Here is a 16,762-nt window from a genome sequence, read left to right as displayed (position 1 = left end):
CCTGACCACAAGGATCTGTGTGGCAAGAGGAAAAGGCTACGGCATTCAGAAAGTAGATGTTCACCCAAAGATCAAGATACACCCACCCCTACTGTTGGCACACCACCACGGGATGCCCTGATGCATCACCAGATTGTTCTCTTCCTCCCAGCATAAATTACCTGTACAAACAGACACCTGTCTTCAAGGGTCGACGTATAATCTGCCACGAGTAAACAGCATTTTTACTACACGTCACCGCCTGCGGTGGTTAAAGTTTGAAATGTACAATCACCTCTCTCTAGAAACAGTGCTCATGCCTCAGTCAAATTAGTTCTTTCAAAAAATATTCCTCCTGCAGAGGTCTTCTTCCATGATGCAGAATGTCCTGGGTACACAGAGGTCTTTTCTCTTGTGAGGGATGGACCAGGATACAGTGGCTGCACAGTGATGATCAATCCAGGTAGATTAAGGCCCCAAATAATGAACCCAGGGCCTGTATTGATGCAACATACTCCTTTATTTGCATCAAAAATACATTCTTAAGGTACAGTGATTAGCACAGAGGGCAGACCACTATTTTTACATGTAAGTCAGTTTCTCCAGATTTGACTTGATGAAGGCGAGCACCATCAGTGTCTTATATGCCCCCTTGGAAAAAGGGCAACTCAACTCCTCGAAGGAGAGGCTCCACTGAGGCAGCTGAAGGCTGCACCCTACCCCCTGCGCCCTACCAGCCACAGGATCACCAACCAACCGCCTGTCACCTGCAGGATTCTGGGGCTGCTTGTTCTGTCATATCTAACAGAGCTGACCAGTCTGAGACCCAACACAGGAGAAAGGTTTCAGCTATTTTCAACCCTGACCATGCCCTAAAATCTCCCAGGGCGCTTTAGGAAAACCCCGGAAATTCTGATTTAATTGGACTAGAGTGGATCTGCACATTAGTATGTTTTAGAATCCAGATAATTCAGTGTCCTAAAAATTCCAGTGTGACCCATTTGAAGAGCTGGTGTTCTCCCCACCTGAAGGAACATTTTGATGGGACAAGATAAATGCCAATAGAGTCAAAACTCTGCTGGCCACCTGGGACCCCAGGTAGATGGCTCTTCACTGGCCAACACAAAACTCTCGCTTTTGTCTACAAACCTGGATAACTGGTTTCTGTTTGTTCACTGCTTTTGAGACCAAAAGTGCTCTCTAGAAAACCGTCTTGTAGAGAACAGGTGCTCCACAAAGGAGAGGTTCTCAAAGTTTTGTGTGAGCAGCACACTTCCGAATAGTAAATCTTTCGCGCGCACTGGAAGGGATGAAAACGCTCAAAATCACACCAAACCGATCGTCAAAACTCCCAGCGATCATAACAGAGTAAGATGACGCCAGTGACCAACAATCCCTTCACCACTGTGTCAGCCCGCCCCCTCTCCTTCCAGGCCCGGCTCCTGATGTGTTCTCAGCACAGCCCAGGGAGGAGCCTGTCCTCCTGCTGTTCCAGCCAGCGTCTCCCCGACCCCCCCACTCCACACCATCACACAGCTTGGGCCTCCACCAGGCCTCGCTGCAGCATCAGTACCCCACTGCAGCAAAAAGGTGTTTTACATGTTGATCGACAGACAGCAGCAAACTCTGAAAGGCAGTGTCCTAAACAGTGCAGAGTGAAGCAGCCTGTAAGCATCTAATTTTGATTAATTTTCACAATTGTGTAAATCAACTTATTTATGGAAGTATGATATGCCTCTGGAAGTCAGGCGTGTGTACAGTTCAATGGATTTTCACAAAGTGGAACCACCCTCAGATCCCGCAACCAAAAATCAGTGACACCCAGAAGCGCCCTGGGTCCCCCCTCCCAGTCATGAGCCTTAAATGGGACCACTGTTATGACTTCTATCACCACAAATCAGCTTGTCTGTTTTGGAACTTTATATAAATGGAATCATACAATATGCATTCTTTTTGTGTCTCGTTTCTTTCCCTCAACATTATCTTGAGAGGCTAGAGCGGTACATGTAGCCGTCATCTGCTCTTTTTGTTGTTCCTGTCTGTCTGTCTTTTTTCTTCATAGTGTTCCATTGTGTGATATGCTTATTTTAAAAGATGAGCATTTGGGTTGTTTCCAGTTTGGGGCTCTTACAGTTAATGCTGCTACAAACATTCTTGTACATATCTTTTGATACACAAATGGACTAATTATCTGTTGGGTATACACCTAGGAAGAAATACGGTATGAACGAAAGAATAGGCAAATAGACCAATCTAACAAAAGAGACTTCAGAACAAACCCACACATATAAAGTCACTTGATATATGACAAAGGGCTGATGCAGTGCAATAGGGAAAAATGATATTTTCAAATAAATGGTGCTGGATTAATTAACTGGATATTTACATGGAAAGAAAAATCTTGACCCCTACCTCACACCACACACACAAATAAGTTCCAGACAGACTGCAGAGCTAAATTTGAAAAATAAAGGTTCTAGAAGTTAAATAAATGAATACCTTCATGGTCTCAAGCTAAGTTCAAATATCTTACACAAGACACAAAAAATGACAACCATAAAGGAAAATGCTGATAAACTGGATTTCACTAAAACTAAGACTTATTATTCATTAAGAGGTGCCCCTTAAGACAATGAAAAGACAAGTCACATACTAGGAGAAGAAATTTTCAATATACATATCACACAAAAGACATATCCAGAAAATGTAAAGAAGTCCCACAAATTAATTTTTTAAAATATAAAAACGTAATTTTTTTATATGGGCAAAAGACATGAATAGGCATTTTACAAAGGAGAATATACTAATGGCCAAGAAAACATGAAAAGATGCTCAACATCATTCGTCATCAGGGAAATGCAACCTAAAAGCCACAGTGCATTACATAACCATCACAGATACAATTTAAAACCAACAAAAACCACTGACAATGCCAAGTATTAGGAAGCATTTAGAGCAACTAGAACTCACATAACCTGGTGGGTGTGTCAATTAGTTTTGTCAGTTAGGAAAAGCACACGATAATATTTACTGAAGCTGAATATACACATATCCTATAACATAGCAATTCAACTTCTGATACTATTTTAGTGCATAGAAAAAACATTTATGGGAATATACATAAACCAGAGAAAGCCCTGAAAGAATATATAGATCGTTTTCAACAAACCACCAAAAACTCCAAAGACAAACACATCCGTTAAACCCACATTACATCAGGAATTCTATCAGTTCCGATATGAAAACCTCTGAATGATTCTATTGGTATTTAATATAATCTATTAGCATGAATTAATAGCAATAAAAACCTAAGCAACTTGCTGTATTTCCTCCAAGAATAACCATTAAACCATTTTAACTATTTTAAAAATTACATCTACTTATGCTCACAGGATATCAGAGCTTAGAAGGAAGATGAAAAATAAAAAGTAGCAGGAAACCATGTGGAGAGAGTCATACAGCTTGTGATTCTAATGGTAGCTGCAAACGAGGGCGCTTATCCCTCTGTGGCCACACTAATTGGTCAAAAGCAACAGAAGCCGCATCAGCAATGTTCATAAAAACAGGCTCCCCCTGGCTGGGCATTTTCAATTTAGAGAGCAGACACCTGCTACCCATCAGTCTCTCACGAGACAGGACTCGTGCCAACCACCACTATGTTATTTGGTTTGTTCTTAATCTTTACTATTTATAAACAGAGGCTTCAGAGTACATGCGTGCACAAGTGTAGCATGTGTACCCATGCAGCTATCTATAGCCAAAAAAACAAATTCTCAAAAATAGCTGTTTGGAAGACCACATCTTGTGCTATTAATACTCACATACTGCAGTATTACATAACAATTTTTTTCCAATTCTGCTATGCTAATATGCAAATAAATGAACTCAACCATAGCTAGGAGCTAGATGTACTGATCAGTATGGCCTTGCCTCTCTATAACTACAAAAGAATTTTGCATGATCTCTTTCCGTTCTAAAAATCCCATGAATCTACATGATTAATCACTTTTAAATCCAGCTGCCTGGTTTCTGGGATGGTAATATCTGCTATTTCCAAATCAGTATATTTAGCATACTCCAAGAAGATACCTCAATACTGAACTCATAGTAATGTGTTGAAGGCATAAACATATTCTATAATTTTATAATTATTTGACAATTCCAAAACAAAGTAGGGATAGATACTATCAGAAAAAACTCACCTGAAAACAAATTGTTACTATTACCTGCTTTACCCTCCAGGACCCTAAAGAGTGTAAATCAAATTTTGTTAAAAAGAAACAAATAATGGGAAATGATTCCCTCCTGAAAAGCTTTGAAATCCATCAAAGGAGAGCAGAGAGGACAAAACCCTGGTTTTGTCCAGGGTAAATCCGGACTACGCTGGGCAAACCAAGACATATGGGTGCTTGGTGCAATAAAACTAATGTCCAGTGTTCTCTGATTATCGAAGTGGGGCTATTAAGATATGAGCTCAGTTGTACTGACGCATCAGATTTAGAAAGGCACCAGAACAAAAATCATTCGTGAAGCATCTTCAGAATAAGTCTGAGAAACTTATCTGGGTACATTCTTTCTGTCTCAAAAGATAAACTTTCAAAATGGGGATAGCAGTGTTAGTGATCTCCAATTCAAACGAAGCTAAATGAGTTTGCTCATCTGAGGATCAACTCTAAATAAGAGAAACTAAACATACTAGGGACTGCTTATTGAGTATTTACTACAGGCCACACACTGCTCTGAATATTCCACACACATCATCTCATTTAATCTCCACGACAATGTTATGAGGGGGATTTCACTATCTCTGTTTTAGAGATGGGTTAACTAGACACACAGACTTAAATATCTTGCCCAAGGTCAATAGGAAGGAAGAGAGGGAGCCAGAATCTGATCCAAGCACCGAACTTCACACCCTCTAGTTTTCCCACCAGTATTCTTCCCCCTGAATAATCCAGACATGCAACGTGTGTCCTGAGGACAGACCAAGACCCCACCGTACAGGCACACCTCAGAGATACTGCGGGTTTGTTCCAGACTGCCTCGATAAAGCAAATATCACAATAAAGTGAATCACACGAATTTTTTGGCTCCCAGTGCATATAAAAGTTGTGTTTATACTATACTGTAGTCTACTAAGTGGGCAAAAGCATTGTGTCTAAAAAAGCAATATACATACCTTCATTTTAAAATACTTTATTGGTTGAAGAAGAAAAAGCTAACCATCATCTGAGCCTTCAGTGAGTTGTAATCTTCTTGCTGGTGGAGGGTCTTGCCTCGATGTTGATGGCTGCCAACTGATCAGGGTGGTGGCTGCTGAGGGCAGGGGTGGTTTGCAGTTTCTTAAAATATGCCAGCGATGAAGTCTGCCCCATCAACTGACTCTTCCTTTCACGAACGATTTCTCTGTAGCATGCAGTGCTATTTGACAGCATTTTACCCACAGTAGAACTCCTTTCAAAATTGAAGTCAATCCTCTCAAAGCCTGCCAGTGCTTTATCAACTAAGATTATGTAATATTCTGAATCCTTTGTCATTTCAACAAGCTTCACAGCATCTTCACCAGGAGTAGATCCCATCTCAAGAAACCACTTTCTCTGCTCATCCATAAGAAGCAACTCCTCATCCATTCAAGTTTTATCGTGGGATTGCAGCAATTCAGCCACATCTTCAGGCACCACGTCTAATTCTCATTCTCTTGCTGTTTCCACCACATCTGCAATTACTTCCTCCACTGAAGTCTTGAACCCCTCGAAGACATCCATGAGGGTTGGAATCAACTTCTTCCAAACTCCTGTTAACGCTGATATTTTGACTTCTTCCCATGAATCATGAATGTTCTTCATGGCATCTAGAATGATGAATCCTTTCCAGAAGGTTTTCAATTGAGCTTGCCCAGATCCATCAGCGGGATCACTCTCTATGGCACCTATAGCCTTACAAAATATATTTCTTAAATAATAAGGCTTGAAAGTCAAAATTATACCTTGGTCCATGGGCTGCAGAATGGATGTTGTGTTGGCAGGCATGAAAACAACATGTATCTCGTTGTGCATCTCCCTCAGAGTCCTTGGGTGACCAAGTGCGTTGTCATTGAACAGTCATATTTTGAAAGGAATCTTCTTTTTCTGAGCAATAGGTCTCAACAGTGGGCTTAAAATATTCAGTAAACCATGTTGCAAGCAGATGTGCCATCATCCAAGCTTTGTTGTTCCATTTACAGAGCACAGGCAGAGTAGATTCAGCATAATTCTTAAGGGTCCTAGGATTTTCAGAATGGTAAATGAGCATTGACTTCAACTTCAAGTCTCCAGCTGCATTAGCCCCTAACAAGAGAGTTAGCCTGTCGTTTGAAGCTTTGAAGCCAGGCATTGACTTCCCCTCTCTAGCTATGAAAGTCCTAGATGGCATCTTCTTCCAATACAAGGCTGTTTCATCCACATTGAAAATCTGCTGTTTAGTGTAGCCATCTTCATGAATTACCTTACCTAGATCTTCTGGATAACTTGCTGCAGCTTCTTCATCAGCACTTGCTGCGCTTCACCTTGCACTCTAATGTCACAGAGATGGCTTCTTGCCTTAAATCTCATGAACCAACATCTGCTAAGCTTCGAACTTTTCTTCTGCAGCTTCCTTGCCTCTCTCAGCCTTCACAGAACTGAAGAGAGTTATGGCCTTACTCTGGACTAGGCTTTGGTTTAATGGAATGTGGTGGCTGGTCTGATCGTCTCTCCGGACCACTCAGACTTTCTCCATATCAGCAATAAGGCTGTTTCGCTTTCTTACCATCGGTGTGTTCACTGGGGCAGCACTTCTAATTTCCTTCAAGAACTTTTCCTTTGCATCCAGAACTTGGCTAACTGTTTGGTGCAAGAGGCTTAGCTTTCAGCCTATCTGGGTTTTCGACATGCCTTCCTCAGTAAGCTTAATCATTTCTAGCTTTTGACTTAAAATGAGAAAAAAAAATAAAATGAGAGATGTGTGACTCTTCCTTTCACTTGAACACTTAGAGGCCATTGCAGGGCTATTAACTGGCCAAATTTCAACATTGTTGTGTCTCAGGGAACAGGGAGGTGACAGCAGTCAGAACATACACAAAATTTATCAATTAAGTTCGTCTGACATGGGCATGGTTCGTGGTGCCCCTAAATGATTACAATAGTAACATTAAAGATCCCTGATCACAGATCACCATCACAAACATAATAACAAGGAAATATTTTGAAATGCTGCGAGAATTACCAAAATGTGACACAGAGACACGAAGTGAGCAAATGCGGTTGGAAAAATGGCGCCAACAGACTTGCTCGACGCGGGGTTGCCAGAGACCTTCAATTTGTAAAAAGCGCACTATCTTTGAAGTGCAATAAAGTGAACCACAATAAAAGGTGGTCTGCCTGTACAGTCCAGCTGAGATTACTACCTAGAACAAGTTTTACCTAATCCCCCGCCATGTGACCAAGCACCTGCGGCCAGCAGGGCCTCCCACCTGCCCTCCTCTGCCCTTCGGAGACAGGTAGGTGCCAGGCGTCCTGCCAGCAGACTGGCCCACTCACACAATTGTTGCTAAAGCTCAGTGTAAGTCATTATATGCTCTGAGCCCCCTAAAGCTATGGGATTATTCTGCCACAAGGAACATAGGTCCCACTGAAACCCCCCTGGGGGTTCCGACTTGTCTGAGTCACTACTAACACCCATGTCGGGTACGACCCTCTCGATTCACCATTATCAACGGCAGAGAAAAGCTGGCCAGGCAGCTTGCACAGTTTCAGATCCTGTGGCCCACTGGTAAAAGTATATGAATATCCCCTGTACTACAGAATCCATTAATTTGAAATAAAAAGTAAGTAGCTAAACTAATCTGGAGGTCTGGTAGACAAGCAAGTAATGACAGACAAAATTTAGCATTAATAAGGAACAGAGCATCTATTTTTGGACACATGTATAAAATAGAGCCTGAAGGGAAAACGTGAATATTCACAATTCATTTATACCTGCATTTAGGCTGCAGATAGCACTGCCCTATTTTGTTGAATTCTGAGACATGGGGAACTTAAGCATTAAAAAAAGCAAAAGCAAAAGCAAAAAAGAACAGTCTCGCTTAGACCCCTTACAGAGCACACAGAACTATAAAAGGAACGGAACAGATTCTGGGAGAGAGCATTCTAAGAAACTAACTCGAGAGGCCAAGATAGGCAATTTAAAAAATAATAATAAACAATTTCCTGTCAGTTGTCTATTTGGACCTGGTGAAAAGCACCACAAGTCAAGCATAACTGTTTGGAGGGGAGGTTGGAAGACAGGGAAGGGAAGAAGCAAAAGGGGTAAGTAATTTTTAGGGTCTGAAAGTGAACACCCCCTAATGACTTCTGAAACTGAACTCTGAAGTGTGACGAAAGCTCTCTGAGTGGCTGAGACCCGCGGCCCTGCGCCCGCCTTGCAGCAGTTGTCAAGCGTGGACTCCTTCACATGCATCAGTACAAAGCCAAGTGGAGACTTGCTGATTGGCTACCAGAGTTTTCTGAGCTAAATGACCAAGGCTGCCTGTTTAACCAGACAAATTCACTCTGTGATCCAGTTACTGTTGGTTGAATATTCATGATATGCCCACAGGTTTGCTGGGTGTACAGCTGTCTCCCCCAAGCCCCTATTCAGAAAAAAAAGTCTAAAGTCAAATGCAGATATTATGCTTAACATAAAATTCAGAAAACGGTGATTGAGTGCTTGCTTTCTGTGCAGAACTGATAAATACAGCCCAGCTTTGGCCTGCAAAGAGTCTACTTTATTTACACCATAATGTACATTTTAACTATTTTGTTTAAATATGCATAATAGATGTGAAAAGCCTGCTAGTTCCCCATGATGCGGTGCTCAGCATCAAGACGTGGGGAATCTATGTTGGCGGAAAGTTAGTAAAAGCATTTCCCCTACATACCGTGATACTAATAATAAGGACAGCAGTGATATTAAGAAAACTAAGGGCTGCCACCTTGGACAAGGTCAAACCTTTGGTCCCAGTGAAGCCAGAGTCTCTAGTCAGGCAGCCATAACAGGTGACTAGACAGCTGCCTGGCTATATTATCTGCCAACTTCTTCTGCCAGAAGAAATTGAGATTCTTTTTTTCCCTTCAGTATCTCCCACATTTAAAGGGGAAAACCAAATCTGGTGTTCCAAACCACCAATGCTTCCTGAAGTATATAAAAAAATTAACACTGCCAGTGTAATGTGGGGGTCAGTGGAGTGCCCAAGCGGGGTACAACAACCAGCTCCAGCACCCTGGACAAGCAGTTAACCCCTCTGAACTTGGGGTTTTCTTCAGCCTCCATGGTTGGTGCAAGACCAGGTCACAGAATCAAGTTAAACACTTTTCATGTGTTTTGCACATAGTAAGTGCTTAATAAACAGTGGCTGCTGTCATTACTTTTAAATACCAAAATAGTATAATGGCTATACTTCCAACTTATTTTTTTTAAATACCCAAATCAATAGTTGTTATGGTCTGGGGATAGGGGGCAGGGAAGGCTGCAAAGAGACTGGGAGAATTTTTTGAGATGACAGAATTGTTCTAGATCTTGGTTGTGGTAGTGGTTACATGACTTACATGTGTTTGTCAAATTCCATAGAACTAGACACCAACAGGAGTGAATTTTATTTTATGCAAATTAAATCACCTCTCTTAATGTACCATCCAAAATATTTAATTAGCTTTGACTAAAGTAAACCATCCAAACTAATAGATATTTTAACTTCATTTATTTCAAAACTTAAAAAGAAATCTAAGGCTTAAAATGTTACTTCATATTTTTAGACCAAGCTCCTGAATTAAAGGATGGAGCTATTTGTAAAAAATGAATGCCATCTGAACAGCTAACCAAATTAACTGTTTCAAAATAAAGCGTGGACTGTATTGAATGGTGTGATGAAATGAAATATGGAAAGAGAAAATGAAAGTGATGTTTTCGTTTACTAGATTACTAAAGATGACAAACATAATGGCTTCTCCCCTAAAAATCTAGTAATAGGCCTTTGAGAATAATCTAAAAAGTGTAACACTATTTTCAATAAGCTAAGGAAAAGTAGAAAAGTCTGGTGATGAGTTCCATGATTTATTTTTCTTCTTAGAAAGGTACTTAGAAAGGTCCTACCAGGCTGCTCACCCTGAATTTCCAATGACCCTCTTACCATAACCAAGGAGCTCTTTTAGTATGGATCTGTGCATCTATTTTGGCAGAAAATGTAGTTTTACAATTTACAATTTCTTACTCAACGCCACATTTACAAAACAGATGGAGTTCCAAAGAAATAATTTTAAATAAGGAATATCATTCCAGTCAGCCTACAGTGGATTTCTGCACGTCCTGCACCTCAGCAACAGTCCCCCTTTTTTGCCCACTGTTTATCCCATTTCTGCTGTTATTTCTCTCTCTGATTTGGGGATCCCCATCTAAGAGGAAGGTCAAGACTGTAATGAACTAGGAAACAGGCATAGCCGGACACTGCAACTAATGCAACCCCGTGAACACCAGCCTCTGACCCTTAGAGAGCATGCACTCTCCGTGCCATGCCCTCAAGTCCCCCATCATCACCATGCTCACTAATCTATTCCCGCCTCTCCCCTTCCATCACCTGACTGCATTCATCCCTTTATTCAAAAGAAACCAAAGAAAGATGTCACCACTGCTTTTTCGCATGGGCTCCTGCTAAGCCGTTTATTATATTTTAACAAAAGTGAAATGTAATTCTGCCATTCGTGTGACAAAAATACCTGTGCACTATTTGCTGCTTTATGAAAGTTGGTATTAAAGTAAAAGATCTCTTTATTCTATTACGCTATTAACTTGATGCTGTCATGTCTTTAGAAAATGCCACACTAAATTTCTAAAATCTTGATCCCTCAAGACGCCAACTGAAAGGGAGTAAATACCAAGTAATTACCTATTTAAATATAGCATACTCCTTCCCTAAAATCCAGGCTTGATCAACTTTCAACACTATTTCCATAGTTTTAAAGGGTAATTAAGAAAATGCACATTGAAAATAGAGGCTAGGAAAAGGAGTCAAGTCATCTTAGGAGATACAAGACAATAAATAAGATATGAGACTGGTAAATCCCAATGAGTCATTTTAAAAATTAAAAGAACTTAGAGAAAACATGTACTTTCTTATCATTTGTCCATTCATTCAGGAAGCAACCTATTGAACCCCTACTACATTCCTCACAATGTATATCTAGGGATACAACTGCAAACAAGGGACCAACTGCCTTCATTAGAAAGAAGAAAAGTGACGAAGATATCTGGGAAAGTTTCAAAATTCCAGTGATTTCTGAATTATTAATCATTTCCCCATGTGCTTCTAGCATCTTCAATGAAGAAATGATATCTACCAACAAGTTCTCAATTCCACATGTCAGAAATGTTGGCAAACCATCCTTCTTGCTAACCTCCCATGAATGCAAAATTAAAACAGATGCTGTTGTAATTAAATAAGTTACACTGTGAACCACATGTAGACAACAATTAAATCTGAATTTTTTTTTAAAAAAGTGCAAAAACAGGCCCTTCAAAAAAATTGAGGGAGAGGAGTTAAAATGTGGTCAGCTTGTATCTTCTCTGGAATTTTCACGTCAGATTTCATTAACACCGCGGTGCAAAATCACCACAAATACCTAGTAACCAATAAAAACAGTTATGACACATAACTCTGTCAACGGGAATTGAGTACCACGCACGGTTGAAAGCAACTTCCATGGCAACATAAGCGACAGAGTAGAAGAAAACGTAAGTCACTAAAAGCTAGGTAGGCAGGCAGCAAAAACCTCTTTTGCTTTCCTTAGTTAAACTCTAAACGCCTGCTGCAGATAGTTAATACACTTGATCTTTAAGCCCTCCAACTGTGCCCTTCCTCAGACATAAACCGGGCCAACAGATGACAAAGCGAAAAGCAGTTTCACAACTGCTTGTTACATACAGTAGCAAGGTTGTATATTTCACTAGGTAACTGCAGAGGCTGATAATACCATCAGACACTACATGCTACTCAGAAGGTTTCTGTAGGTCCAATTAAATGTCAAATACCACCAGTGCCAATTCTCTTCACTGTGGCCCGTTCGGCTCTCCCTCTCCCACTGATGATCTGCCACAGGAAGGTGGGGGCAGCCGTGTCAGGGTGCTTTGCTGCTCACTGCCCTGGCGACCTCTCAGTCTTCAGACAGCAACATTTTCATATTTGTTCCAAACTTGAGCAGATAGAGCTAGCCCTTCCTAAGGCTCTGCTCTTCTTAGCTCATCAATTTTTTTTTTTTTCACTTCATGTCAGGAGAAATATGTTTGCACTGCAGACCAAAATGTAATATTAGAACGAAACCACCACAAACTCAGGAGTTCTTTATATTACTCCTGGTGTTTAAAATGCACAAAACAATCGCTGACTTCCTTTTGCTAAATAACCCCAGGCAAAAGATAGCAAAACCAAGCAAACTGCCCAAAAGAACTTCCACAGAGCTGGAGGCCTGCCTACTGCAGCAAGGAAAAGATTAAACCGTGCAGGACTGTAATCTCTCAGCGCCTCTGACCCTAAGAAAGCCGAAATGGGCATTTATGTTCAGGAACCTACTCCATTTCTCCATGAGGCTGAGTGACCTGGGATTTTTTTGCACCCTCTGAGTCCAACCGTTTGCAAGAGGCAACTATAGAGCGATCAGAAGAAACCTATTAAATAATCTCTGTTCACTGCCTGGGATTTTTAAGAAAATGTTTTCACATGATAACTGTTTTTAACATACAATGGAAACCTTGCAGGGAGTCTGTTACCAGCCGAGGCTACCACAGGAGAGCGTGCCCTGCCAAGCAGGTACAGGCCATCATTCCAGGCCAATCCTGGGAGAGGTGACATCCCTAAGTTCCACGGGGGATGTCTGAGCACAGCTCCCTGCACATTCAGGACCACCTCTCCATTCTTCCCAAATGCCATATGCACCCAATCCCCGCTCAACCACCCCAAGCACCAGCGCACCCCTGGTTCCCGTTAGCAGGGGGCTCCTCGTACACCCCCCTCCTGCCACCACTACTCCCCTCTCGGGGGAAGAGCCCCCGCGGACGGCGGGGGGCGGGCGACGGGTGCCCGTCTCCCACCTACCTTGATGATGCTGCTCCGGCGGGGCAGGCCGCCCGGCTTGCTCTCCCGGGGGAGGGGGCAGGCGGCCGGGCCGGGGGTCGGGGCGAGCGCGGCGCCGCGGGGGCCCCTGGCGGGGCTGGCCTGGGCTTCGTCCGCGGACACGCCGAGGCTGCAGTCTCCGTTGGAAACCCCGGCGCTGTCATAGCGCGCCCGCCCGTGGCCGAGGCGCCCTCCGCCTCCGCCGCCTTCCCCGGCCCCGGCTCTCAGGGCGCCCTTGGCCGCGAGGACCGGGCCCGGGGAGGTGGGCAGGGCCCCGCCGGCGGCGCCCCCCCGGCCGCACTCCGCCATGGGCGCCCCGCGACCCGCCAGCACAAAGCCGCGTCCCCGCGTCCCCGCGTCCCCGCCGCCTCGGGCCGCGCGGCCCCTCCTCCTCTCCTCCTCCCGCCGCCGCCTCGGCCGCTTCTTCCGCCTTTTTTTTTTTTTTTTTTTTTTTTTTTTTTTAATTTAGATGTGCTGTTGGTTTCGAGCTCGCCTCGCTCACGGTTACAGTCGCAGGATTCTCGGAAGATTCCTGCAGGGGGAGAAGAGAGACACAGTCAGCGCGGCGGCGGGGCCCGGGGCCCGGCACCCGGGAGGGAAACACGCCCGGCACACGCGCCGCCGCGGGCGCCACAAATACCGCGCGGCCGGGGGCGCCGGAACGGGGCGCCCTCCCCGGGGGAACGGGGCGCCCACCGCGGGGCTCAGGGCACCCACCGCGCAGGCACCGGGCGTCCCGCTCGGGCTCGGGGAAGCGGCGGGCGCCCAGACGCCCCCCGGCCACGCGGAGGCGCCGCCCGAGGCTCTCGCGGCCCCGGGCGGGCGGGTGGCGACGCCGGGGTCACCCGGGATCCCAACTCCCCAGGGGCTGTCGCGCGCCGGGCCCGCCACGTACCCCCGGGTCCCCGCCGAAGCCGGCGGCGCCGGGTAAGCGCACGGCGGGCCGGGCGGCCGTGACTCGCCCACCCCGCCGCCGCCGTCTCCTCCCGGGCTCGGCGCTGCCCCCTACAGGCCGCGGGGACCCTCCCCTGCCGCCGCGGGCCACCCGGCTCCCGCTCGTGGTCGCCGCCGTCGCGACTGCTCCCGCTGGGCCGGCTCATCGGGCCGCAGGAACCTCGCTGCCCAGCGGACGGCGACGGCGGCGGCCGCGGGTCCCGGGAGGCTCCCCGCCTCCCTAGAGATTTGGCAACTTCCAGTCACCCGCCGGCGCCCCGAGGAGCAAAGACAGCGCAGGCCGCGGGCCGCACGATGGTCCCGAGCTCTGGGCTCCCCATCCTACCCCGCCCCGCGCGCGGGACTTGTTCCGCTCCCGCCTAGCTCCGGAGGAGGCCCTCCGGACGTTCCCCTCTGGGCTCCCCTCGTGGGTCAGACCCACTTCACATACAGAAGCTAATTCTGTTCCTTTGGGCTCCTGAACTGTGAATCTGTGAATTGATTCAACTAGTTGCAAGGATGCTGGGGCGGGGGGAGGAGGGCGGCGAGAGGTGAGGAGCAGAGGACCTCGTTAGAGCCTGTTCTGAGCCCTCTGAGTCGTCCTCCAGGGATTTATCACCAGCGTCCCTCCCTCCCAGTGTCCTTCCGCCAGTGTCCCGCCGCCAGCCGGTCCAGCCCTCTGCAGACCGCGCCCTAGGTCAGGCTCATCTTTTGGGGCAGGCTCCTACTTGGATCACTGCAGCTGGTCCCTCTGGTTCTTCCTTCTTCCTCCGTCCTCCCTCCCCCAATGCTTCAGGTAGAGTGACCAGCCTAAAAACCCTGATCATGTCGTTCCCCCGAGCAAATACCTTCCCTGGCTCTCCACCCTTGGAGCCAGACGTGGCCCCATCTCCGCATGTTGGTACCCGAGGCCGCACCCAGCCTGGCCCCACCCACCTCTCCATCCCAGGCTCCCTGGCTCCAGCTTCCAGCCTTTCTCTAGCACCCCAGCTCTTCTCCAACTAGTGTGTTTCCCTTTGCGGGAATGCGCTTCCCGCAGGGCGCGAAGGAGAAACTGACAGTCCGCTGGGGGGTGAACTTAAAGACCCTGCTTTCATCAGCATGATGTTGTAGCAAACTGCCAAGCAGCCTCAGAGGAAACGAGCTTTACATACATATACACACCCCCCCTTGCCTCTGAAGCAACTTCAAATACCTTTGTGTTATTCTCCGGGTGTTTTAGTTCTTCTGATCTCTGGATTCATGTTTTTGTAACCCATCAGACAAGCTTTTATCCATCTCTTGCCAACCTGGGCCTACACGCTAACAGACATATTTTCACATCGATGGACAACAATGTTCTAATATTTTATTCAGTCCCATCCCTCTTTCTTTCTTCCTTCCTTCCTTTCTTCCTTCCTTCCTTCCTTTCTTCCTTTTCTTTCTTCCTTTCTTTTTCTAGTTTGGTTCAATTTTTTTTCTGTCTTGTGATATTTTTGCAGGAAAATATATTCAAATAATTCAAATCAGGCCTTATCAAATTTATAGTCATAGTAGCCAGTGACTATGCTGTGGGGAGGAAAGGAAGAATGCTAGGCCTTTATCCTCAAAGTCCTCTAATTTTGATATTTTAATAAGCGCCTGGAGATATTTCTGCCTTTTCCTGCATTTACCAATCACTAGTAATATGCTATGAGAGTCATATATCCTGCAGCTTGTACCATGAGTTTCCTGGGGTGAGTGGGGACATATACAGATTTAAACCTCCAGGATGCTTTTTTATAAAACCAGCATCTAATTCTCCTAATGCTTTCCAAAATGAGCACCTATCCATCTCCCTCTGGACTCCCAACAGGTCAAACCAGGGAGTCTTCGTTGAAATACACTTGGCATTTAAATTAAAATGTTTCCCAAAGCATCTTGGCAGACCTGTGACTAACGATGCCAGAAACCCAAGGCCTGTGCCAGTTTCCTTTTTATCCCCCTAAGTGCTTGTCTCCCACAGGTCACACGCCTGCAGATGTTATAGCTGTACTTCTGCATCACACAAACAGCCAGGCTGTAGGCACCATCTCTCCTGTATGGTGACGGGAAACAGCATGTGCCTCTGACATGTGCAGTGCTCAGCCCCCAGCAGGCTTTCTGAATAGCTAAACTCAGACTTTTTTCATCGCAAGCAACACAGTAAGCAGTTGTTCCTCCTCCTTCCTGCTTGTTTCTCCGCAGTTACTAAGTGATTGCTTTCCATTTCTCCTATTCCGTGAACAGTGTTATTGAAGAAATTGTAAATATTTTGCCAAAATTCTTGCTGAAGTGTTTTCACGGCATTGTAAAATTCATAGAAGTTTGACTTCGAAAGAGGGCCAAAATATCGTAGTCATCCCTCAGCAAATACTGTCTAGTGGTTCCTTCAGTTGAATTTTCAGAGTTGGGCCATAAGAGATAGGCAAGACATTAATAAAATGCTCATTCTTCATAACTCCATGGTGCTTATGCCAGTTTATTATCTCTGTATCCCAGTGGTAAGATGCTGATGAATCATTTGTTCATAATATTTAAAGTAAATAAATACCTCTAAAAATCGCATTGATTTTTATCATGCCATCAATACAGAGCTGTATCTCTTTTAAGTTTTCTTCATATTTCATTCTGCCTCAGCTTTTAATCATTACTGTCACCCTTGACTGCGTGATCTTCTGTTTGTTTATATCTTAA

General features: G+C 45.0%; 1 protein-coding gene across 4 annotated transcripts in view; it reads right to left on the bottom strand.

Annotated features, from left to right (window-relative positions):
- The window catches only part of PLCL2 (phospholipase C like 2), a 198,342-nt gene extending 184,790 nt beyond the window's left edge, over positions 1–13,552 (bottom strand). For all 4 annotated transcript variants that reach the window (XM_061194711.1, XM_061194712.1, XM_061194713.1 and 1 more), the window contains exon 1: positions 13,118–13,552. In XM_061194711.1, the coding sequence (XP_061050694.1) occupies positions 13,118–13,444 (327 nt within the window). In that variant the 5' untranslated portion in view covers positions 13,445–13,552. The remainder of the gene's footprint in view (positions 1–13,117) is intronic.
- Between the last annotated feature and the right edge of the window lie 3,210 nt (positions 13,553–16,762).

The sequence above is a fragment of the Eubalaena glacialis genome, chromosome 6, assembly GCF_028564815.1.
Source record: "Eubalaena glacialis isolate mEubGla1 chromosome 6, mEubGla1.1.hap2.+ XY, whole genome shotgun sequence".
Lineage (NCBI taxonomy): Eukaryota > Metazoa > Chordata > Mammalia > Artiodactyla > Balaenidae > Eubalaena > Eubalaena glacialis.
This window is presented reverse-complemented; position numbering and strand designations above follow the sequence as displayed.